This window comes from Scophthalmus maximus, chromosome 7, assembly GCF_022379125.1.
Source record: "Scophthalmus maximus strain ysfricsl-2021 chromosome 7, ASM2237912v1, whole genome shotgun sequence".
NCBI lineage: Eukaryota > Metazoa > Chordata > Actinopteri > Pleuronectiformes > Scophthalmidae > Scophthalmus > Scophthalmus maximus.
In genome coordinates, this window is record NC_061521.1 from 22,185,542 (window position 1) to 22,210,272 (window position 24,731).

The 24,731-nt window shown below is 46.8% G+C and overlaps 1 protein-coding gene across 3 annotated transcripts in view; it reads right to left on the bottom strand.

Moving 5' to 3' along the window:
* The window catches only part of cdh13 (cadherin 13, H-cadherin (heart)), a 280,640-nt gene extending 261,085 nt beyond the window's left edge, over positions 1–19,555 (bottom strand). Inside the window, exon 1 of one of the 3 annotated variants that reach the window (XM_035643270.2) lies at positions 18,997–19,349. In XM_035643270.2, the coding sequence (XP_035499163.2) occupies positions 18,997–19,041 (45 nt within the window). In that variant the 5' untranslated portion in view covers positions 19,042–19,349. Of the gene's footprint in view, positions 1–18,996 lie in introns of all 3 variants that reach the window. The other 2 variants (XM_035643269.2, XM_035643267.2) reach the window with 2 other exon arrangements.
* Between the last annotated feature and the right edge of the window lie 5,176 nt (positions 19,556–24,731).

Below are 24,731 nucleotides of genomic sequence, written 5' to 3' on the forward strand. Positions count from 1 at the left end.
ATGTGACCTGCTATCGGGCGGCCCCTGTTGTCGTGATAAAAACTCCGAGCAGGGAGAACACTATCAAGGGAAGGGGTGGATGGGGCTATCAGTAGAGCCCGTAACTTAAACAAAACCCATAACACAAGACCAGTAATGAATGAAAGGACTTGCCGTTCCTCATCTTGCGCCCATCCCATGACTCATTCACGAATAAATTAGGATTTCATTGGATTCGGCAGGTTTTCTGACAGCTGTATCCTTTCGAGGATCTTCCGGCCAAGGGGAGGCTATAGTACTGTACGAGTTGAAGTCCAGTTGAAATGCACTAAAAGAAGAAGAAGAGTTCAAACTCATACAAAAACTGTATCTCATCTTCGCTGTGCTCCATACAAACTGAATTGCTGAAAATGTTCGACGCACTTGTTATTTATCTCTGTTGGCCTAATGACCGGGACTAGTACGCCTGGTCTCCAAGAGCCTCTGCGGCTCCATGTTGTTGTCTGACTCTCCCCTCGAACTTGACTGCGCAGTTGCAGATTCTTTTTACACATTTACAAAAACAGAGTAGGCGCACACAGGGTTTGGGATACAGTGACACAAATAATATTGCTACAATATTGGCCAAGGGGTGACGGTTCAAATGAATACCGTACGATCTCGCTGCTCTTCTGTTTCACCCTGCTCACAGATTACATCTTTTTTTTAAACTCAGCATGTCCTGCGCTCTGATTTGTCAAGATATTTAACTAGATGGAAATCTAGTCAGAGGTGTCGGTGTGTTGGAGAGCCTCTTGAATCGCGTCATTGAGGTCACACATAGCTGTTGCCGACTGCCGACCGAACACCAATTTGGCTACGATCACGAAAAATCGTATGTGAGAACTAGGGTTGGGCGATCTGGCCTGAAGATCATATGACGATCTTTTGGGATAGAATCAGAATCAATGATCTGAATCATGATTTTTCTCACCATCTGGTTTATCCCAAAAAAGGGAGGCAAACAAAAGAGAAAAAAGGGAGAAAAAATAACAGAAGTAGAGTGTGCTTTCTCTTTCACTATCGCTCATATCGCACGATATCATCGACCAACCGATATATCTGCCAGGCTCTAGTCTTAGGTGACGTAACGTAGAGCCTTCCGCTTGTGATCTGATAACTTGGGATGTTAATACCAGGGGAGAACAGGGTCTTCGATATCTGACCATGGTGAGAAGAAAAACGCGAGGCCTGGGGGAGCTGCTAGATTGTGTGCGATGTGTGATTTAATCTCACACACACACACACACCTAAACACACACACACACACACACACACACACACACACACACCAGTTAAAGGCTCAACCTGTTTCTCAGTTGCCTGCCTCTGTTGTCTTGCCAGCTACCAAAAGACGGACCTTAATTCCCTCCAATCAGAACTACAAAGCCCAATCTCTCCACCCAGAGAGAGCTCCAGCAGGATAAAAAAGGGATTGCCTCAGACCATTCCCTTTCCACGCTCACCAATCGCCACAAGAGCACAAACGCGGCAAACACACACACACACACACACACACACACACACACACACACACGGCTGTTTATTATTTGTCAGATTTCATATCGTCCCTAATTTACAGTACTCTCCCTGTAATACAACAGAGTGGAAATTACATAATGGAAAACAAGACTGTGCTTTATTTGTCATTTTTCTCCCTTCTGCTCTAAAGGCTTTGGAAAACTTGTTCTTGTCACCACTGTTTACTTCTCTGCTTTTCCAAATCCATTTTCCCATTTCTTTTCGAGTAACAGATCAAGAACTGCAGGAAGCATCCTGTGCAGGAGAAGCCAGAAAAACTGAATGAACAATATACATTACCTCTTCTTTAGGGCCACTGTTCACAACCGGTTGATAATAGCCCTTCGGATGCGTTACTTAATGAGTGAAACATTCGGGGCAGATGCCTTTACATTTGACAGACATATTATCTTTCAAGTCCTTCCTTGGCTAAAATATCATCATTTAATAAATCTTTTCATTTCTCAGCTGCAGGCTCATATTAATGGCTTTTATTGGCCTCCATATACCAAATACATCATGGTTAAAAAGAGTAATGGAGACATGGTTGCCACAGATGAACGCAAAGAAATGACACTATAAAATCCAGAGCCAGTGAAAGCATCAAAATAATGAGCTGAATTGATTTTTTTTTTTTTTTGCTCAATTCCTAGCTGGACGATCTGCCTTCAACACTTCTCCTCGGGTGCTGTGCTCGGCCAACATGCAGCATCACAGGCTAGTGCCTGAGAACGAACAGATGAGCCGACCTGAATCCAAATCACTCTCCAAATTTCTACATCCGTGGCTGGTAATGTGATAATAAATCTGGTGTTTAGAGAACACAGTGGATCTAACTAGAGTGCAACTGAGACTGGGATGATGATGATGGGGGAAATGGAGGAGATTGTTTGAGCGTCGGGAACACAGGCACATTTGTACACTAATCGACAAACCTATGTACAAGAGATTTTGACTCTGTTAGGCAATTTATCGACATGGTAGATGAATCAGATTGGTAAACAAGGCTGTTTCATGATGGGATATGGCATCCCTTCCATATTGGGATCTGGAGGGTTGTCATGCTTGGATCGTCCTGGATATCACACAGCTGGTTGTCACTGTGTAAATGTGGGGAGATTCAAAAATTACAACATTTAAGTCTAGCCAAATATCTACCAGGACAGACAGCCGGTTTCAGACACCCTGTGTGCAAACTGCCAAGCGCCAAAGAGTATATAAAGGTAGTAAGTAAGTGGTGGACATGGTGGACCATTCAACTGCTAAAGAGCCAGATATTTCCCTCAGGAGTTGGTGGAGACTAAAACTGAGGTTAAAGTTGAGTGATCAAACAATAACAGCAAACGGGAGGTGTTATATCACATATATCGTATACCGCCGCACAATGTCATCATGGACTGGGGTCATGCACACGTACCTACACTGAAGAGAGGACGTCAACGATCCAAACACGAAGGTGTTGAGGTGGTAGAGATGAAGGCAAATGAACCGCCTTCCCTGGATTGTCATTGTCCCATCAGATTCAGCTGTAAAGACGGGGTCAAAATTATTTTGCACATGGAACTCTGAGCTCTGCGTTTTACAGGCAGGTTCCTGCCTTGCGTCTGTACACAGACGTTCACAAAAAGCACTTTGTGAAACCTTACCAGCGATATTGTTTGTTCACAGACGTCTCCTTTGTTTTACAGACCCAAATCTTTTCATGTACAAACGTAGAATTGGATCTGATTAGATGTGAAAATAGCTTTAGTTCGCACGTATGCATTTACACCTGCGTGCCTTTGTATTTGTGAGCCTCCAAACGCTCCAAGCACATTTAACAAGTGGCAGAAAAACACGACCGCATGATGGGTGAGAGCCGCAGTCGCAGGTGGAAAGGGGACAAGACATAGATAGGAAAAGAATATAGGTACTTGCTTTGGAGAGCACGATTTGTCATTCCACGCAGCAGCCTGCGAATGCTCTTACTTAATAAATATTCATGACAAGTGGAAGGGGTCGTCCACTCTCGTCCTCCCACCATTGGAAAAAGGCCCTGCTAGATCTCCACGTGAGAAATGACTCTGTCAGGACCCATTTCAGAGCCACAACTCAGCGACCCTGTCCACCCACCGTCCACACATCAGCGCTGCCACCGAGGCTCCGTCTCCCGTAATTCTCCCATCTCTTTCCTCCCTCCCGGTCCGCGTTGGCTTTCCATCCACTCTCCGCCTGCCTCACCTTTCCTACCACTGCGCCATCATTACCTCCACTCTCCAGTCTCTCTTTGTCTCTTCCTCTCTACTTCACTCCCCTTCCCACCTTTCCACTCTGCATCCTTAACCACATTGGGAGTGAAGGAGAGGCGCTGGACAGACTGGTAATCTTTGTGCGGTGAATGCAGAGTAGCAGCACGGTACGCAGTATCAATTCTTATTGATACTGCGTACCGTGTTCTTATATCACGAACCGTATGTTCTTATAAGGTTCCTGATCTTCTGCACAGGGAAGCAAGAGGGACAGAGGGGCATTTCACTTTTGTGCTGAGTCAGGATAAAAACATGATAAGAGACTGATAGAGATGACGGACATAATGAACAGTTAAATGAGATGGAAAGAAAGAAGAATACTGCGATGCCTGCACGACTTCTGTCCTGAAAAAGTCAGGAAGTCCGGGAACAAATTCAAACATTGGAAGAGGGAGCCAGGTAAAGTTGTTGTCAATTGAGTGGCATAAATCCAACACACATGGACGAACCAGTCAAAAAAAAGGACCAGAAACAAAAAGCGGAACGCGTGTGAGCATCTCTATGTTTCTGGAACATAATGAATACAACAAATGAATGTTGATTAAGTAGTGTGCAGACCACAGAGCATGGTGGTCCGAGTGTGTAAAAAAACATGTGTGAGCGTGTCCGTGTTCTGAACCTGTGCAGCTGGACCAGGGTTTGCTCCAGCTGTCAGTTCCCTGAGTCGAGCTGGAGAACGGCCGAGACATCCAGTTCTCGAACAGAGACGCTCATTAGTACTTCCCCCAGAAGCGAGCATGCGTGTGTGAGTGTGTGTGTGTGTGTGTGTGTGTGTGGGTGTGTTCTTTTAAAGGGATGTGTGAATGCATCCGTGAAAACATGCGCGTGTCCTAGGGTCCGTAGTGTGCGATGAGAACAAATGAGAATGGGTCCATGCGTTGTATGTGTCAGTGTCTTTTTCCAATGAATGTCAAATGTACGTCGTGTGTAACCCAAATGGTTGCGATGCTACTGGGGCTCGGTGGGGGCAATTAAAAAACGGTGGTGGATCCAGATGAACAGATGAAGTGTTTCAGTGTGTTTCGACCAGACACATTGATGAGTCACAGAAAACGAGCAAGTCTCATATCGTAGGTTTGGAGTCAAGGTGTCAACACTGTCCAGCCACGTGTAGCTCTCTGAGGGATTTAAGTGAATTCATGGCAAATGTTGGCAGCAGCTGAAGAAAAAGTAGCTTATACACCATCTGTTAAAAGTAGCCATTTATCTGGAGGAGTATATAGATTATATGGATTAAAACATTTGCAATTTTAAAAAATGGCACCCTTTTTCCCCAAAAAGCAAAAATGTTTCCTCACAAAACCAATTACTGGATGCCCTAATACTATTAGAACGTAATTCACAATGGAGACAACTCAGCAAGCTATATCACTGTATACTGGCCGGTCTTATCTCAGTATAACTGTACTTAAATTAACATCTAAGGGGGGACTTGATTTTTAACTTTTTTGATAATCAACATTGTCGAGACTAGAAACCAACGTTCTCTAAACAGTCTACCCAATCCGAGACCACTCTGTTTGTCACTTCCTCTTTCTCCAATTGGCGTGTTAGAGATTCTGAGGTACTGATTCAAACCCTCTACACTCACCGGTGAGTTTAGTCTTAATGAGTCCTGCCACTTTTTATTAGAAATTCGAACATTCATCCGCACCAGGGGTGGGAGTTCATATTCGAAACCGTAATGACCCGTTTTGATTTCCTTAAAGTCGGCATTTTGACCAGCGCCATCTTGGGTTCTTTGCAACCAGACGTAGGAGCGGGGGTTCTGAATGAGAGCTGCTACTCCACCACACGCCCACCTACATCTGCAACCAGGCACAGATTGACTACGTCCATTTTCATATAGAGTCTTTACACGTGTTCTTTACTTTCTTTTTTGATTTAAGCCGAGTGAGAAATCTAATAAATTCGAAATCAAAAACGGCATATTAGCAGACGGCATACATCCTGTAATGCCTCATCTTGGCAACATCATTTTGAATGTTTGCTCTCCCACACAGACGCCATCACCTCTTCGTCTATGTCGAGTCACTTGCCAAGATGAGCGTGGAACAGCAGAGGCAGCTTCCACCCACCACAAAAAAGCAAAGTTGAGTGCCGGAGCCTCTTCACGTTCAGACTGGGCGAGAGAATAAATTGTCTGTGCTTTTGATGTGGAGGGTTATCAAGAAGCGCCGCGCGGGGCCAAATGCTTGACATGTGCATTAGCTTTTTTCTAAAGTGTTTCCGTGTGTGAATGTGCGGGAATAAAGGTCCACATTAGTGGTGAATGCTGTTGTCCGTTTTGTTAATGATGAATTATTTGAACATTCCCGTGGCTGTGCACAAACACACACAGACACAGCTGTATAGTTGTAACGACACTCCTTGACATATTGCATTCATTCGCCTCCTACACTAACCCTAATTTCATTGTACCCCATAGATAGATAGATAGATAGATAGATAGATAGATAGATAGATAGAGAGATAGTTACTTTATTTATCCCAAGCTGGGAAATTCCGGTGTAACAGCAGCATGTTTCACACAGCACACTTTAAAAACATATACAATATCTACAGAAATAAATGTAAAATATACGAATTGCAAAAAGTATAGAGAATAAGAATAGTAAATTTAAAGACTTGACGTGAAATATTATTATATTATTATATATCCCCACAATGGAAGTAATACCTGGTCACATAAACACATGCGCACGCACACACACACACACACACACACACACACACACACACACACACACACACACACACACACAATGATTAGCCTTTAACTTTTAGCATCAGCAGTTACTGCACCTGGACACTATACCTGATTTTATGCTGCTCATCACCAATGCTACCTGCTATGAATGGCAGATGCTCACGGCTGCATCACAGAATACTGACACCTCTTTTTGTTTTATGTCTGTCTACTCCACAGCAAGTTGAGTCTACTGAAACAATTTCAGATACAATTTGCATGCACTAGAGCCTGACAGATATGGATTTTTGAGGGGGGGGGGGGGGCTGGTGCCAATACCACTTTTTAGGGAGTAAAACATCTCGAGACCGATATAGTGACTGACGCCACCAAATTGGCAGTTCAATCCCAGCTTCCACCAGTACACATGCCGTTGTGTCCTTGGGCAAGACAGTTGACCCTAACTTGCCTCTGACGGCTCTTCCGACAGTGTATGAACAGAAAAATTGCGCAGTAAATAGCAGCGCTGTATGAATATGGGTGAATGTGACTCTCCTGTAAAGCGCTTTGCGTGGTCTATATGACTAGAGAAGCGCTATATAAATACAGTCCATTTACCATTTGTAACCATAGACTTAATATCATGAATAAAGGTTTCAACATCGGCGCAAATCGCCAAACATGAACGTCAATATCGATATTCCTGTGAAAGGCTCATTTTGCCTTATTTGTTGGCGTGTATATCTCCGTGTAGTGTGAGCTTATGTGAGCATGGGGACGTATTGTAGGTCAGAGAGTGAGAGTCTGTTTGCACTGTAAGTGAGCCAGACCAGGCCGAGGCAGAATATCATAAATCACGGGCTACAGTGTCGCCACGTTAATTTAAGAACCCGTCCTCTGTCGGTGAGGACACACCGCACCTGTAATGAAGGTGCATGTTCTTGTCCCGAATAATCCGAAAATACAGTCACACACTGAAGGCTGTGCGACTCCGATAGAACGCCGGAGGTTTTGTGGCAGGACAGAACAGAAGAGGTTAATTAAATCCCAAAGGGAAGAGAAAAAAAAACAGTTCTTTGTCAAATAATCCTGGGTGCCAAGTGTACACATAAAAAGAACACTCTCTCCTCTGGCTCCATTAGAAATAATTATCTCGCATTGATCTTTGTAAACCCTCTGCGGAGCAGTAACATGAGCTTGCACTGTTTCAGCCTCCAATTGTCTGTCAACAGTGTGTGTGTGTGTGTGTGTGCGTGTGTGTTTGCAGGAGAAGGTGTGTCTGTGTGACCTGCACATCTCAGGTCTGTGCAGCCCACTGTTTGACTCGTGACAGCTTGCTATAGTTTCTGTGACTCTGAAGGTGGTTCGTCCCGACACAGCTGCAGTGCACGTCTCCTAGTGGGATTCTAAGAAAGGCAGAAAAGCCCACTTTCACCATAATGGGGGGGGGGGGGGCTGTTATGGTGAATGCACTGATAACTGGCCACCCGGCGTGACGCTACTGTGGCGTGAAACACCGAGCCGTCAGTGCGGGGGTCACCACACCGGAAAATTGTGTCCAGCAAAGCGTGCAAGGTGGGGGAGAGGATGTGACAGTGAAGACACGCAATCCTAATGAAAATCTAAAATACGGGGCCCCGCTCGCGCCTCGGACAGTCTCTGCAGCAGGGAAGCTCTGCGGCAACTCCGCTGCAGCCGACGAGAGAGGTGAAGTTCTGACAATGAAAAGGGACGGGGGGGGGGGCCAGCTCCATAACACGGATGCACGACGGTGTCTGTTGTCAGGTGAAACATTTGAATGTAGAAAAGCATATCCCACTCGCGAGGTAACAAAACAAACTCGAGTTGCTTTTAATGAGAGCCGTGGCCTTTCTCAGTTGTTTGAATGAGTCACAGCCTGTGTGTGAGTGGGTGGGTGGGTGGACGCGACATAGAAGATAGAAATCACTGTTCTCACGTTGCCAGGCCTCAGCCACAAGCCACAGGCTCGTCTCCGTTACTGCTGCCTCAGCCTTCCCATGAGGTTCACAGCACAAGCGACTTCAACTAAATGCCCCTAAGTGTACTTGCAAATAGCCATCCCAGCACTTATCCAAATGGATTGCGACATCTGTGCCCCAAACTCTACGTTTTAATTACTTCAGGTCCGCGGAAAAATTCCATGGATGGATCACCCGAGGCAGGAACTCACTGCAGGTAGTGTTGAGTATCTTTTGGAAGGGTCTCTTTACACCAAAGCCTTGAGCAGATAGAAGGCACAGATGCGCCTGGATGCAAATCAACAGCATATAAAATCGGCAGCTCAAGATGGGACTCAGAGTACAAGATTTTCGGGGAAGGGTTTACAGAGCCACTCTTTAAACCTTCCCAACTACCCGCAGAACCATCGGGGTCATCATCAAACACGGTTGATGCTCAGGAGTTTAAATTGGAATGGTCACGTAAGTACTCGACAACGCCGACAGCGTTGTCAAGCTTACGTCGTTGGCACTGCTGCTCAACATCGGTGGACCTTTTGAGACGGGGGACCACCAAACAAGCTAGGGTACGGTGCACCGAGTACAGGGTCGCTGCGCGACGTGCAACTCCGACAGATGACCCGAGGTGGTGCGTCGCTCCCCTCTGGAGCCATGCTCCTGATAATATCCTGCAGTGCGTGATGATGTGCCATTGTTTTTCAAATCTTGTAGCGTGTGCGAGTTTGAGATTAGAGGGAAGGATATCCGAGAGGATTCTCCTCTAGCGCGTGATGCAACCCGCTTTCATAATTGGTTAGGATTTTAAAACTCTTGTCATCTGAGCCCAGCTTTAGACATTACGCACCACCTCAGTTTATTGTGATATGGCAGAGATGTATGTGTTGTCTTAAAGAACTGTCACGTCTGTCTTTAAAAAGCCACAGAAATATGTTCCATCCCCCCCAGCTATCGCCTACGGCCTCTTAATGACTAACACTCCACTCAAGCAGGTTCTTTTGTCGACGGCATCCAAGCAACGGCAAGAAGTAGCTTTGTGGAGCAGAATCCTTTTGGTTTCGAATGAAGAAAGCTCTCTGCAGCTGCCTGCACATGAGACGAGAATCGGTGAGAGGGTAATGTATTGCCTCTCTCTACAACATTCCCAGGGATGAATATTGTACAAAAGATCAAAGTGGGGAATCATTAGGGACAGCATTCAAAGAAAAGGTCAACCTGCTTCAAAATATAGTCAAAAGCAGAACATAAAACGCTCACGACGAAGGTCTTTACCACAATCCAATGGTATCAATCCACTTATTTCTTTTTTTTAACCCCATCATTTAATTCATTTGCAGGCACAAAAGCCTTGGACCTGCCTGCACTAATACAAGATAAACCTCTGAATAGAGAATGGCACTAATTGTGTCTAAAGGAAAAACCCACTGAAGTGGCAGCCCTCTCCGTCGGTGGCAGGCAAAAGTTGGCGCCCGCGCTCTCATTCCCCCCACACACGCCGACATCAAAAGCAATAAGTGGGAAGAGCTATTCTAATTGCCTCGAAGCGACCTGCCTGTGAAGGCACCACTATAGTGCTTTGTGTGCTCACTTCAAATGAGTCCTTCAATTCCTGCCCGTTTCTTGACAGTCCAGTTGTGGGGTTTAAACGGTCACTCTACCTCCACAAAGCACCTTTGCAAAAAACACTCACCAGGCACCACGCTGGCACCAGCAAACACACACAAAGATAGGTACACGCCTGCTCATGCACACACACACACACACACACACACACACACACAGTTTAAACACAAGTGGATATGAGTGGCAATTATCCTTGACGATCCCATTGAAAAAAAATATTCTGGCATTTTGTCGCCATCTAGGCAGCAGGGGCGGTACTGCGTGCGTCAGTGCCGAGAGACAGAAACATTGATTTCTTCTCATGAGTGAAATATTTTTTTCTGCTTGACGTCTCCTACAATGGTGCGGGGGAGGAAGTCATTTGGGCGGCTGCAGAGGTGCTGACAGACAGGGGGGAGCAAAGTGTAAAATTAAATGTAAAAAATCATCTCGCTGTCTTGTGTGAATTGCCGACCAAGTGCAAAGCGGAGGAGAAAAAAGACGGGCAATGCATTCAGGGACATTTGGAGGATTGAGCAATGGGAGCGAGCTGGTGAGAAGAAAAAAAATCGGCACGGAAACAATGCAGAGCGGCGAAGCACGAGGGGGGGGGGGCAGTGAGTAAGCTGGAGTGATTTCTTGTAAAAGTCAAGAAGACCTTCTCAGCCATCAGTTCCGTTTAACAGCAGAGAGGGATTTGATTACTTCAAAGACACTTGCCGAACATGGAGTAAAGTGAAAACCCCAGAGTCATGTTGAGAGAGACCCAAAAAGAAAAGAAAGGAAAGGAAAGGAAAGGAAAGGAGGGCGGGCTGAAGCCTTCAAACAATCACATCACACGCGCAGAGAGTAAAACCCGCACAACAGAGAATCGGCGTCCACTGGAGATTTCAAAGACTGTGTTCGAGTCAAGGTGATGACACACGTTAAACTATCAGCTCCAACACCAAACGGAGAATTCTCTCGGCTTCCATTTGCAACCAAGATGTAGCCCTGCTCATCCTAACTATTGAAATTACACTGTAAAGCTACAGTTTTGCTTTCTGGCACTTCAGTTGGCCCTTTCCTCACCGCACTGCCACAACGATACTTCTTTCGTTTTGAACTTGATCGAGGTGGTCAATCACATCTCCAAATTGTGAAGTTTTGGGTGACGGATACATCTTTTAATATCGTTAATATTGTGCAAGATGAATATTATGCCTGAACACAGTTATGTCCCACAGATGGTTGACCGGAGAGGTTCTGAACTGAAGGCCTCTTCAGAAATACTTTAGACTGAGATGTTTAATATTTTTCAGTTAGGGAGGCCATTATGTTCCTGACATTGGGATAAGATGTGCCTTGAAACGGTCAAGAAGATAAATACGGTCGTGACCCGACTTGTTGTGACTTCCGCTATGATCTCTCCCTCCCATTTGGTATCGTAGTGACATTTATCTTTTTTTCTTTTTTGGTTTTGGTGCCTTGCATGTGAGATGTACCGAGACTCTGCTCTGACAACAGATATGTGTTGAACGAACTCACATATTCAAAGCAAGAACAGCTGAGGTCGTCGAGTTAATCCAGTTTTACGCCACTGGGAACGCCGATAAGAAGTTTTTCTCTTCTTCATCGGTGCTTGACTTTACTCCCCGCCAATGTTTAGTTTTCCACGTCAGCCAATGAAAAACACCACGTTGGTTGTTTTTTTTTTTAGCAAAGGTAGAATAAGCCATAGGGGGCTAGTGCTATTGCGCATGCGGCAGGCCGCGCGTCACACACTTTCCACGTCGAGTCCTCAGCTACACACGCAGAGATTTATAGACCTCGTCAAGCTCCACCGCGAGGAGAGGAATCAGCTGAGGGACCTCAGAGAAAAGGAAGCGCCCACACAAGTGCTCCTTTGAGGTGTTCGTCTTAATTTGTGTGTAAAGCCATATTGGGGCTAGGTCATGTTGAAACTGAGCGGCGTGTTCCCGTCCCGAGGTCCTTATTACAGCACAGTGGACGACTGTTAGTATTATTATGATATTTTTTAATGCTCTCCCCGGTGCTCCATTCAGTTTGATGAGGGCATAAGTAAATATGAGGGCAGGGAAAAGCTGAACATGTGGACAGGAACACCGAGTCAGTGTGTCTCCGATATATACAGCGGCTGGCTCGGTGAAGATTTCTCACCTATAGCAATTTCCCCTCTACTTACTGGCCAGCGATGCACCGCGATAGCTGGACCCATCTATCTGCAGGAGCGCCGCCGGGGGAGCGACTCACCCACCGGTATATTCATACAAATAAAAAAAAATAGATCAGGTTTAGCTGGCAGAAAAATCTCCATTAGCCAGTTCTGACCCTTTGGCTACAATTAACAATGCAGCCGGTGACGAAAAGCCAGCAATTCATGTGACCCGCGATAAGTGGCTCTTATCCGTGACTCGAGAAAAAACGCTGCCTTTGCTAAATAAAAAAGTGAATTGGAATAAACAATGGAGCAAACGCCGCTCACCGAAAGGCCCTAATGCATTATAATATCATCGGCCTCTACTGTTGAGAGCCAAGCTGCTCTTGTGGAAGAGATGGGGGGGGACGCGCAGCACCGGAATACTCCCACTGTGCTGCTCACACACGCACACACACAGAGACACACACACACACACACGCACATGCACACAGACACAGACACACACGCGCACACACACACACACACACACACACACACAGACTCACACACACACAGACACACACAGACACACACACACACAGACACACACAGACACACACACACACACACACACACACAGACACACACACACACACACACACACACAGACGCACACGCTCACACACACACGCACACACAGACGCCCACACACGCACACACACACACAGACACACACACACACACACACACACACACTCCGCGGCAACGGAGAGGACTTATCGCAAAACACGCCGACGGAAAAAACGAAACAACCAACACTTGTGCTTCCTGCCAAACGTAGACTTGAGCTTGTGGTTTTGTGGGAGAGACGGAAAAAGAGAGGGGCAGGACATATCGGGATGTCTGCGAGTGTGGGAAAAAAAGGGAGACGGGCAAACAGAGTGGGTGAACAGCTCATGAATATCTGTAATGCGCTACAGAGGGTGTTTGTCAGAGTGGATGCTGGAGGAGGAGGAGGAGGAGGAGGAGGCGGCAGGGAGATGGAGAAAGTGATAGACAGAGAGGGAAGGGGGTTTGAACCACGTCTCTCTGTCTCTCCCCCTCACACACACTTTGATTTTGACTGTTGTCGCCGGGGAGGGACGCGGCCGTTATCTCGATACCTGGGTATCTACGTGGGCCCTTTGTCTCCCCGTCGCCCGTTCAATCGGTGCGCTCGCTCGTGTGCTTGTCCGACCACAGAACTAACAAGAGGTGGGGACGCGCCGAGATGAAGGCGCGATCAGCCGGAGGGACGGCGTCGCATTGTGCCGCCGTGTCCTTCACACACGGTTACTGAGCCCCGCCTGCGCGTGTGTGTGTGTGTGTGTGTGTGTGTGTGTGTGTGTTTGTCTCTCTCTTCTGTGCTTTCTCAACCCATTAAAACTCATCACCGCTCACAAACAAGCCATTAATCCACTCTCCCAGGACGCAGGGATTTTCCTCTCTCTATCTATCTCTTCTTCTTTACTTGGCACATTTCACGATTACTCCACGCAATGTCCATCGGCGTTTTGCATAATCAGGCCACTTATATCAAATGCAAAGCAGTTTCTAATGGAGCGCTAAGGGGACATATTTACTTTAATTACCACTCTCGCTATCTCGATCCTTCATCCCGCCCCGCTCCATCCTCTCCTCTCGCTCACTCCCGCTCCCCCAGGAGAGCGGCGGCAACGTCAGGGGAGAGGAGATTGGGGAAGGCTGTGTTTTGCCTCAAAAGGTCACGCCCTCCCGCGGTGGAGTTAAGATAGCGTTTGACCTTATAGTCCATTACTGCGCGGCGCCGCTTAACCAGCAGTCACGGGGGAGCGCACCGATACATAGAGACAAAACTTGATCTCTGCGTTTCAGGCAGTCAATTCAATTCAATTCAATTTGGATTACCTCAAGGCAGTTAACACAGCGGCGTCGGGACTGATCGATATTCAAGGCTACATAAAAGGTAGTACATCCATGCTTATAAGTTGGGGTTTTTTGTTTTTAAAAACGGAAATGTGGAAACAGGTGGTCGACTGAAAAAATGGTGGACAGTCAGAGCCGGGTATTTCTTTTCTTGGAACGAGGTGGAACTGGTACTGCCAGTGGGTACTGGCGGGACGTTTTGCCTCCACCACTGGCGACAACAACCCTAAGAACCAATGGGGAAGCGAACGCCGGCGCCCGCGTCATCCAATGTCTCAGTTCCTGTTTTAAGGAAAGGCCTCGATAACTCCTGCGGAGCCGTGTGCGTGGCAGGCGTAAACGTTCCAACAGACATGTAGATCCCGCAGTGGGCAAAGCACTCGGCCACGGTGGAGAGGAAGAACTCCCCTTTAACTGGTGGTAACCTGCATGTGCCGTCTGCCTTAACTTGTTGGGTTGAAAGGAAGGGAAATGGGGGAGAGTGGGAGAGAGAAGAAAGATCAGGACATGTTGTGTAACACTTTGTTTTTGTGTGCGTGCGTGTGTGTGTGTGTGTGTGTGTGTGTGTGTGTGTGTGTGTGTGTGTGTGTGCCGGTCGGGTTCGCGTGCATGTGGAATTCATTTACAGGAAGCTTTCAGACTCGGTTGTTCTCTGTCAACAACAGCTGACTCCAAAAGCTGCAACAACAGAAAAGAGAAAGACAGAGAGGAGCACTCCTGCGCCACAGACTGCGGTCGGCTCGTGTGCTTTCACACAGGAAACAGCGCAGATAGGAGGAAAAGTAATGGAGACCGAAACCACAAAAAGCGCCCCGTACGGGAAAGCCTATTATGGCCTGATGATTGGAAGGAACCACAGTAACACCGGGGTTCATTCAGACGGCCGAGTCTTCGTTGTACTGGCTGCTTTCACTTTTTGTGCTTGTGCGTCTCTGACTGCGGGCCGTTACAGCTGCAAACTTCTACCGCACTTTTTCCGAGAAAAAAAACTCTTAAGGCGGGAAGGGGAAGAATCAGACGAGAGCGGGGAAAGGGTCAGGAGGAAAGACAGTGGGGGACGGAGGAGAGAACGAAGAAAATCACCGTGCCTTAAAGACACTGGCATTCCTCATTATTGGCGCCATTACACTCTGTAGCCCTCCATACTGCCAGACGCCATTATAGAAAATAAAAAACCATCATTGAAACAGCACCTGGTTGCAGAGGGATGGAAAGTCTGGACAATCACACACACACACACACACACACACACACACACACACACCTTCTCAGGAGAAGCAAGAGGTCAGCTGAGGTCAGCTCTGAAAGGATGATTCATTGTAGGATATGACGCGGCTCCATCGGCACGCTTTATGAAAAGGGGACCAAAGGAAAGCGTAGTGGGGGGGGGGGGGGGACATTGTCCTCTGATACGTAGCACCGTGTTTGAGCAGTCATGTCGTCGGTGCTTGGTGTTTAGAGGCGATTCAACCGAGAGCCTTTGGAGAACACAGCTACTCTGCATGGGAGTGTGTGTGTGTGTGTGTGTGTGTGTGTGTGCGTGCGTTCACATCTCACACCTGTTACCGCACCGCTGAATTAGAAATGGCGCCGACATACCAGGAATAGTCGCGTCCTCCCTTTTGTTTGATAATGCTCAGATCAATGAACTGCTTCTTGGACTGAGTGAGGCCGGGGGAAGATGGACGGTGGGGGGGGTGGGGGCTAAAATGAAAAGAGAATAAAAGGATAACGCCGTGGCAACGCCGTCTTCGCCGCAGTATACTTTAACCTCCGTCCTCTCTCCCTCTACCTGTCTCTCTCTGGGTTTTGGCTTAAACGGGAACTTTAACAGTCCACTGGCCACTGCGCCCATAAACGTCCGTGACAGCAAGTCTCCCTGCGCACACGCCCTCCTCCGGTGCCCGCATCAGAATTCAAACTGTGTGTATAACTGTCATCCTTAGCTGGCAAGACGGATAGAGAGCGTCAGGTGAGAGAACGCCGCCGAGGCATTTTTTTTTTTCTTTTATGGAAATAAATGGGGGATTAAGGCTGGTGAATCCCATTAATTAAGACTAAAAGACTAGGTTCACGGGGCGGGACGGATGTGAAACAGAACGGAAAGCCAAGAAGGCAGAAAGAAATAGAAAACATACACAATAAAAGAGAAAGCGCAGGGAGGGATGGAGGGAGGGAGGGAGGAATGGGAAGAGGAGAAAAAAACCCTTGCACCTGCAGCTGCCAGCTGTGCTGTGCTTATTCTGAATCGTTGCTCCACCCGGAGAGACTGATGCTCAGCGTTTCGTTTGAGAAACTGGGATGTATTGCCGGGGGGGGGGGGGGGGGGGGGGGGGGGGGAGTCGATCCCTCACGGCGCACGGTGATACGCTGAGATTAGACGCCCCTCTGGTTCCTGGAGGGGGTGAAGGCCGGCTCAGAGATGTTCACGTGGATGAAAAGTCAGCTGGTGTAGGTGTCTGTTTGCGCGTGTCTGTTTGCGCGTGTGTGTGTGTCTGTGTGTGTGTGTGTGTGTTTCAGAACATGTGGTATACGTCGTCAGTGAGTGCTTGATTCCCTTCGGGACACTCGGGTGTCAAGATATTTGAGAGCTACGCCTCTTCTGGTGGGACGGCCACAAGACGGAGCCGCCCCTGGAGGAAGCGGGCGAGCCTGCACTCAAATCAGGTCCGGTGCCACGGGGAAAGGCAGCACCACACATCTGACCCACTAGAGGTTGGCTCTGTCTACGGGTGAACTTTGACCTCAAGAGATGGTTGTGTGGCAAGTACAGATTTAGCAAAAAACCAAAAAACACCCAGCTGTTACCAGACATGAACACTAGTTTTGCAGTTCGGCGTTCTGCGCGTTCTGCAAGAGATTGCAGGCGAGATTGTTCAAGTCCGACGCGTTCGCAAGGGCGGGGACATTTTGTGGAGCATTCGGGCGAGCTGTAGCCTCATTGTCCGAGTGACGGTGGCAGGAAAAGGTCCAGGTAAACGTCCACAGCAACGTTTGCAGACGCTTGCCTTCTCACATGCAGCCCCCCCTCCCCCCGGGGGAAATGTCCGAGCTTCAGTGCGTGCGTGAAAGCAGCTCTACTTTGAGACGTTGTACGAGTCTGTTCCTGGGCTCGGTGATGTAATCGAGCCAATTTGGAAAAAACCTCCGCACAAATGCAGTTATGCAAATCGGAGCGTGCGCGGTGGGTGGTGGTGTGTGCGAGAGAGGGCAGGTCACAATCGACACCACAGGGGGTTCAATCATTTCTTTTGTGAGCACTGTCAGCCCGCATCGGGATCGCCTCAGATCAGGAGATCGACCACTACGACGTGGAGGCGAAACCGATTGGCTTATCCAATTAAAAGTGAATAATCCAGAGCAGGAAAATGTGCACTATAAGCCTACACGGGGTCAAACGAGAAGAAGAACAACAGATCTACCATGAGAGCTACGCTGTCTGCTGCCTCTCCGGAAGACAGAGAGGGAGAGAGAGAAGCAAAGCGCAACAACACGAGAGTTTCCCAAATGAGCTGTTTGCACTGCCACGCTTCGGGGGGCTCTCCCATTGTTGCCGTGTTTGGAAATAGCCTCGGCTAGGTTATTTTAAAATTAGCTGCCGCTTAAAGTGCCGCAGCGCTCCGGCACAAGTGCCGCTGCTCATTAGGGGAGAAACTCCACAGCGATTGCTTCACTGGTAATTTGTACCGGTCTTAATGTAAGGAATGTGGGGTGGGGTGGGGTTCTCGGTCTGCGTGAGAAGGTCAGAGGTCAAGGCAGCCGGAGTAGAGCCTTCCATGCACCTGAGCAGGGAAAGGTCTCTGGGGGGGGGGAATAAAGTGGATGAATGACAAACACGTTACATCGGGGCAGCCAGTTAAATGATCGTTTAAACACTTGACTGGCAGACACAGCTCCTCCAAGCCCCCCCCCCCCCCCCCCCCCCCCCCCCCCCCCCCCCCCCCCCCCCCCTCCCATATTAAAGTCTGATCAAAACAGGCGAGTGGCTCTATCACAGGGGGAATTAAGGCTTTATTAAATATCCCCGAGAGAGCCCACGTCTAAGGAGAGCAATAGACTGAGTGAAATACCCAGAGAGACGACACAAATAACGGCGGCCAAGTTAGTTCTCTGCCTCTGCCTCCCTCTCATTCTCCCTCTCTCCATCTGCCTGTGAGCTGCACACACACAGACACACACACACACACACACACACACCAGCCCAAAGAAACGCTCAAGTTGGTGGCTGAGCGGAATATAGATGTGAGTGGAGACAAGAGCCGGAGCCGTGATTTGCACAGAGAACATATACACCCTGCGCTCTCTTCCTCTCCCTCGGTCTCTGTCCTCCTCTTAATCCATCATCATCACCATCACCACCATCACCATCATCATCACCATCACCATCACCATCATCGTCACCATCATCATCATCGTCACCATCATCCCTTTCGCTCCCTCTTTTCTCGATAAAAGAATTGTGAAAGGCATTCCTGAGGAAAAAAGAAAGAAACAAAAGTGAGCGAGCACTGCAGAGTGTCAGACCCGACGCGTCATGCGCCGACCTCGGTGCCATACGTGACAGCAGTGCGCGCATGAGGCACCGGGAGAGGGGGGGATGGGGGGATGGGGGGGGGGGATGAACTTGCGGCTGCAGACTCGGGACAAACTTGCCCAGCCTCAAACACCCAGTGTAGCCCGAGCGAGGCAAGATGGATAACCCTTGAAAAACACAGAAGGTCGGATCGCTTCCCCACCTCCAGCGCAATGGTCCCCACAAATCTTACGCGCGCGCGCACACACACACACATCCGCACTCGCACACCTCTGCCGCCTTACCTGGTGGACGAGGAGAGCCAAGACGATGCGGACTCCGATCTCCATGGTCGGGCTCTTTTTGTTCTTTTTCTTTTTCTGGTTTTTTTTTTTTTTTTCTTTCTCTCCGTGTGTTTTTTTAAAAGACAACAAAAAAAACAACAAGGGATTCAGGACAGGGTGATAGAGGCTGGGTCAGCTCTGCTCATAATTCCACTGTCCGAGCGCGCCGGAGAGACAGCAACAACAACAAAAAACGCCTTTTTCTCCGCGATCCGCCAGCTGCCAACTTCTCCCCCCCTCTCTCTCCAAACACAACTGCAGTCTGATCAGCAGAGCATTGGATGGCGAAGCCCGAGACCGCGACCAATAGATTTATGAGGAGGAGGGAGGAGGGAGGCGGCAGGGTGGGTGGTGGTGATGGAGAGCACGGAGTCGGGATGAGGAGGAGGAGGGGGTCGTCTCCACCTATGAGTGGCGAGGGTCAGCGTCCCTGGCCACAATGTGGACCGCCCGTCACATTGCCTGGAGTTCGGTTTCCGAGGATCCATCAACATCACACGTATCGTGTGCCACGTCTTTTTTCTTTTTTTTATTCCCCATCGGACAGTTTTATAGCCCTTATACCAGCATCTTCAATCCGTCCTCAAGGTGATTTACGGTGTCCGTGGTGTTATGTTCAGTGCAGGAGTGAGGACGCCTCCATTAACTGCAATAAAGACACAATACTTTTTTTTTTTTTTTTTTTTGTAATATTATATTAATACGCCGTGTAATGCTTTAAGAGGGAAACTGCCGCTTGGGAAACTGACTATAGCTTATTTTCTTCTGCTGAATGATTCCTGGCTTTAATAGCTATCCAGAAACCACCACAGTGATTTTTCATTATGAGCCGGAGTTCTCTCTTCCCCCCTCCCTCCTGTGGTGAATTGTTCATTTGTGCGGGGTATGTCTCTCCTTCTTCTTTCTTCTGAAGTGGCTGAAGTCAAATCTTCTCAGTTACTGCCAGGCACATTGTCTCACCTTAAGCCTCTGTACACTGATTTACTGACATCATCTTTATGATGACAGGATTTACAGTGCATCTCAGATGTAATGAGGCATGGTCACTCTTAAAGGGACACTATTAATGTGCTTCTATAAATCTAGGTGAGGAAGAAAGAAGCCGAAAAGTGTCCAGATATCCAGATTTTTTTTTTAATCCCTGCGATGGATCAAACTCAGAAAACACTACGATTCCCAAAAGGCAACTTAGTAAAACCATCCATTCGGGGTTTCTCATGCTGCGTTCACACCAAACGCAAAGCAAGTTTGGCCGTGGCATCATATGTGAGTAACGCGAGGAATTAAAAACTTTGGGAGAATGTTGACGCTAACTGGCTTTTTCGCAAAATCGCGTCACACGACTATGGAGTTTAAAAACTTCAAGTCGAGCGAGTGAAGCAAATGATGCAAATTTCACATCTCCGCGCCATTTGTGTCGCTCGTTTTTGCATTGACCAGTAGGCGATCTCATCGAGCGCAAAATTTGCTTTGCGCTTGGTGTGAATGCGCAAGAAGAAATTGTCTACATGCATCCCATCCCACTCTTCATCCACCTCATGCAAATTCAAATGTGTCCAGGAAAGGCCTCCTATAGTCAAAGTGAAGCCAATGCGCAAGTGCCTAAAACATGTATTCTGTGGAATCAGCCAGCAGAGGGCGACTCCACTGGTTGCATCTAGAAGTCTGTTTCTATAGATGTCTATGAGAAAATGCCGCTCCTTCTCACTTGATGTATAACATCAATAAACATGTACCTGATGGGTTCATGGTGGTGATTGATACCCAGTACTGTCCAACAGGTGCAGGTTGCATGTGTAGGTGGGCGAGCTCTCAAAAAACCAAGTTGGCGCCGGCCAAAATGCTAAACTTTTCAAAGTGGCATTTAAGTATTACATAAACTACTTACCAAATTTAAAGTTATGGATTTTCATCAAATGAACTTGGGGTGCTTTGACTAGCAAAAAAGGAAAATGGATACATTATTGATTTGGGTCTTTTCTTCTAGTCTGAACTATCAACATTTGTTTTCCCCCTTTGAAAGGCAGACAAAGAAAGCACTTCCTTACTGGAGTGTCCTTTAGCAATACACTCTGATGGCTGATTAAAGTCCTGACAGTATTCAACATATTGTGGTTTGCTTTTAGTCTTGCCATACCTCCCAACGCTGGAAACATTTTTTGCTTAAATAATCAAAAAGCTCTTATGAGCTTGTCATAAGATATCCGAGCCTTGGAAATAACAACAGTTTGCATGAATTCAGAATTTGCTAGAATTTTTTTCAGCTTTTTTCCCCTGAATTTGATCAGGGAATAAAAAAATAAGAGATCCGTTGTGAAGGGTTCAGACATCTGCCTAATCCAGGCATTACAGAGCATTATTCAATGAGCACCAAACATTTCCTCATTCTGCGCCCCAAAGGTCAGGTGTCTATAAAAGTGGCACATCAGTCCTTCTTAGGAGGCAGAAGTGTCAATGAGCACATTTAATCTCCATGCAAAGTGCCCTTAACGTCCAACACACGGACAAAGAATGGAGAGGGAAACCGAGGGACGAGTCTGCTGCTCAGAGGAAAAGCAAAAGAAACTTTTATTACAACCAAATTATCCTGAACCTTATTTCTGCATTTCTCCCGTCCCTATTCTATCATTTTGTTTCGCACACATAAGCTATAACACATTCTTAATGGGCGAATATAATGCAGTGACAGATCTCTGCACATATCCATCGAGAGTGAGGGAAGGTTAGCTTCACAAAAAAGTCCGGTGGCAGGGGTCTCTGTGTATCTCTAAGCACAGTAAAAGCAGTCAAACTCCCCCCTTTCTTTTCGCAATGGATGTGAAAAATGAGGGCAGGAATTGTTGTGACGCCTGAAGAATTGCTTTTCCTAGACAATTTTTCTGCCACATTCATTTATCAGTAAAGTGAAAGGCACTGGGAACACACACCAACAGTGACTGGCTGGTTCAAAGCACATAACTCGAGCTGTGGATGAGACATTGAATTCAGAAGATGACTGAAATAATCAATTAAAATGACACGGTCGGGTAAGGAAGAATAAAATGTCAGTGTCTAACAACATCCCGTCACATGTTCCCAAAGCATCCCCGATATTATAGATCGTGGAAATCACAGGAAGAAAGCCGTGTTCAGTTTGTAAGCCATGGCTGAGTTGATTGAACAAATCATGACACAAACGTCTGTTGGATAGCAAAGGAAGAGGAGACGAGCTGCAGCAATCAGCCCGACAGTTTTCAGGCCCAATTTCCAATCGTCCAATTTCAGACCAAAATGCTCACGTCATAGTTTTGTAAACATAAAAACTGTTGGAATCTTTTTTATATAGTTTTTGCTTGTGTCAGTTTGAAAACCTATAACAGTGTATTTTTGTCAACCACAGCTATTCTAGGAAATGGGCAGACTGCGTGCGGTGGTTAGGGTTATGTTAAGGATTTGAGGAAATGTCTGGACTCTTGAGTGCGGGAACACGGGAGCTGAGACGGGTTTAAAAGGTTTAATGCACAAGGTCTTGAGCAGAATTAATCACTCATCACATGAGATGGACAGACGGAATCGATTGCTGTGTCAGCAGTAATGCTGGCGTTGTAACGGACTGTTGTGGTGAAGAGGGAGCTGAGCCACAAGGCAAAGCTTTTGATTGACCGGTCGATCTACGTTCAGACCCTCACCTGTGGTCAGGGTCTCTGGGAAGTGATGGAAAGAATTAGATCCCGGATACAAGCGGCCGAAGTGAGTTTTATTCGTAGGGTGGCTAAGAGAGGGTAAGGAGAGCGGACATCCGGAGGGATCTCGGAGTTGATCCCAGTTGGGTCGAAAGGGGCCACTCAAGGTGATTTGGGTCTCTTGCAAGGAGGCAACCTGGGTGCCTTCCATTGCAGGTTTTTCTGGCAATGCCAAGCTGGGAGGAGACCCTGAGGTGGACCGCAAACTCGCTGGAGGGATTACATATTCCATCTGGCCTGGGAGTGACTCAGGATCCCTCAGCAGGAGCTTGAAAGTGTTCAAGATGTCTTGAACGCCCTGCTCAGCCTGCTGCCACTGCGACCCGACCTTGGATAAGAGGAAGAAGATGAACACTGGGAAATGTTCTCAGAGCCGCTGGTTCCAATGCGTTTGTGGTTCTAAGCAGTTAGGCTCTCGGAATTCGAATCCAGTCGAGTGGGAGTGCTGACAGAGAAGCAGTTATAGGGTGAAGAGTTTCTATGGCAAGGCAAATGACAAGTGGGCATTACATACTGCAGAGTTTGATGGTCTTGTTCAGTCAACTGAGCTCAACTGTGCAGTAGTGGTCAGAGATCAGGAGCCACGCCCAGGCAGCAGCACACGTGAACAGATACAGGAATCAAGTGAGGACAAACACTGCAGTGAACCAGGAAGTGAAAACATAAAGAGCAAACAAATTTACTGTGGGTCCATATTCCTTCCAGATGAACCTGAATTATAAGAGGAAAATCATTTATGACAATAATTGCCATCCATGTTTCCTTGAATGTCTTGGAAGGACTGACACGAAGCACATACGATGCAACATCAAGTGTTTCATTTCCCAAAAGTTTTAGGTAAAAGTGAAAGTCTTTGTTGTTACGTCCATCAAACAAACCAAAAGGTCAATATCCATCTAGATTCAAAGTCTGTCTCTCAGCGGCTAACTATACTGGCTGGTTTGGCTGTTTGTTTTTATCAAACCAAGTAGCAAAGCAAAAGTAAGGCAAGTTGGCAGAGAATCTTGATATATGATTGTGACATAGAGGAAATGAAACACGATTTTATAGAGATTACTGAACAACACGGTTTCCTTATTCCCAACAGCCAAACTTTTCATTTCATTTATTTCATGCTGCAGAAAACATTCTTGTCAACCACAAAGCAATTTAATTGTTTATTATATATTTATCCTTTCCTTTTAAGATGTTTATCATTCAAAAAATATGCAATTTACTTTTATATCCTTATGTTAAATAAGGGAAACATATAGCTTCAAGAAGCATGAAGGAAAAATATCAGTATGATGACTGTTTTGTAACAAATAGGCAATGCATTGTATCTGTGCTATTTCTATTGTTGTTATTGACGGAAATAATGGTGGCTGTTTGTTTTCTCTGTGGGGTAGTGTTACATTTACCTTACAAATATGGGAATTGTATTGATTCTCTTCAACACGACAAGCATAAACTAGATTCTGCCCCGCAGAGAATGTCTGATATTTAAATGGCTTCAGCATTAAAGGAGTTATTTTTCAAAACCCCTCTATAGACTCACGGGAGACCATTGTTTTCCACAAGTTTATTAGTGCTGTTCATAAGTAAACTGAACTTTATGTGCAAAAAAAGTGCCACTTCAAAAACGCCTCACATAGTAGGTGTCAGTTTTCACAGGGTGTAAACCAATCAAATTGGTTAAATATGTCAAAGCGTCAACTAATTTACAATAAGAAAACATATAGAGAGAAATATAACGTAATGATAGCCATGATTGCAGGAGGAATGCAGAGAAACGCCAGTGATAATGTTGCAACTCCGATTTGAATGACAATAAAAGCCATTTGTGTTACAGATAGAAAAGAGAATCAACTCTCACAATGTACTTTCCCCCTCTACAGCCGCCACAAAATACAAATCCTCCATGGTCCTGAAACCTTGAACTGTGCGACAATGTAACCATGTATACATGCTTCCAATTATTCAGATTCATTAGGC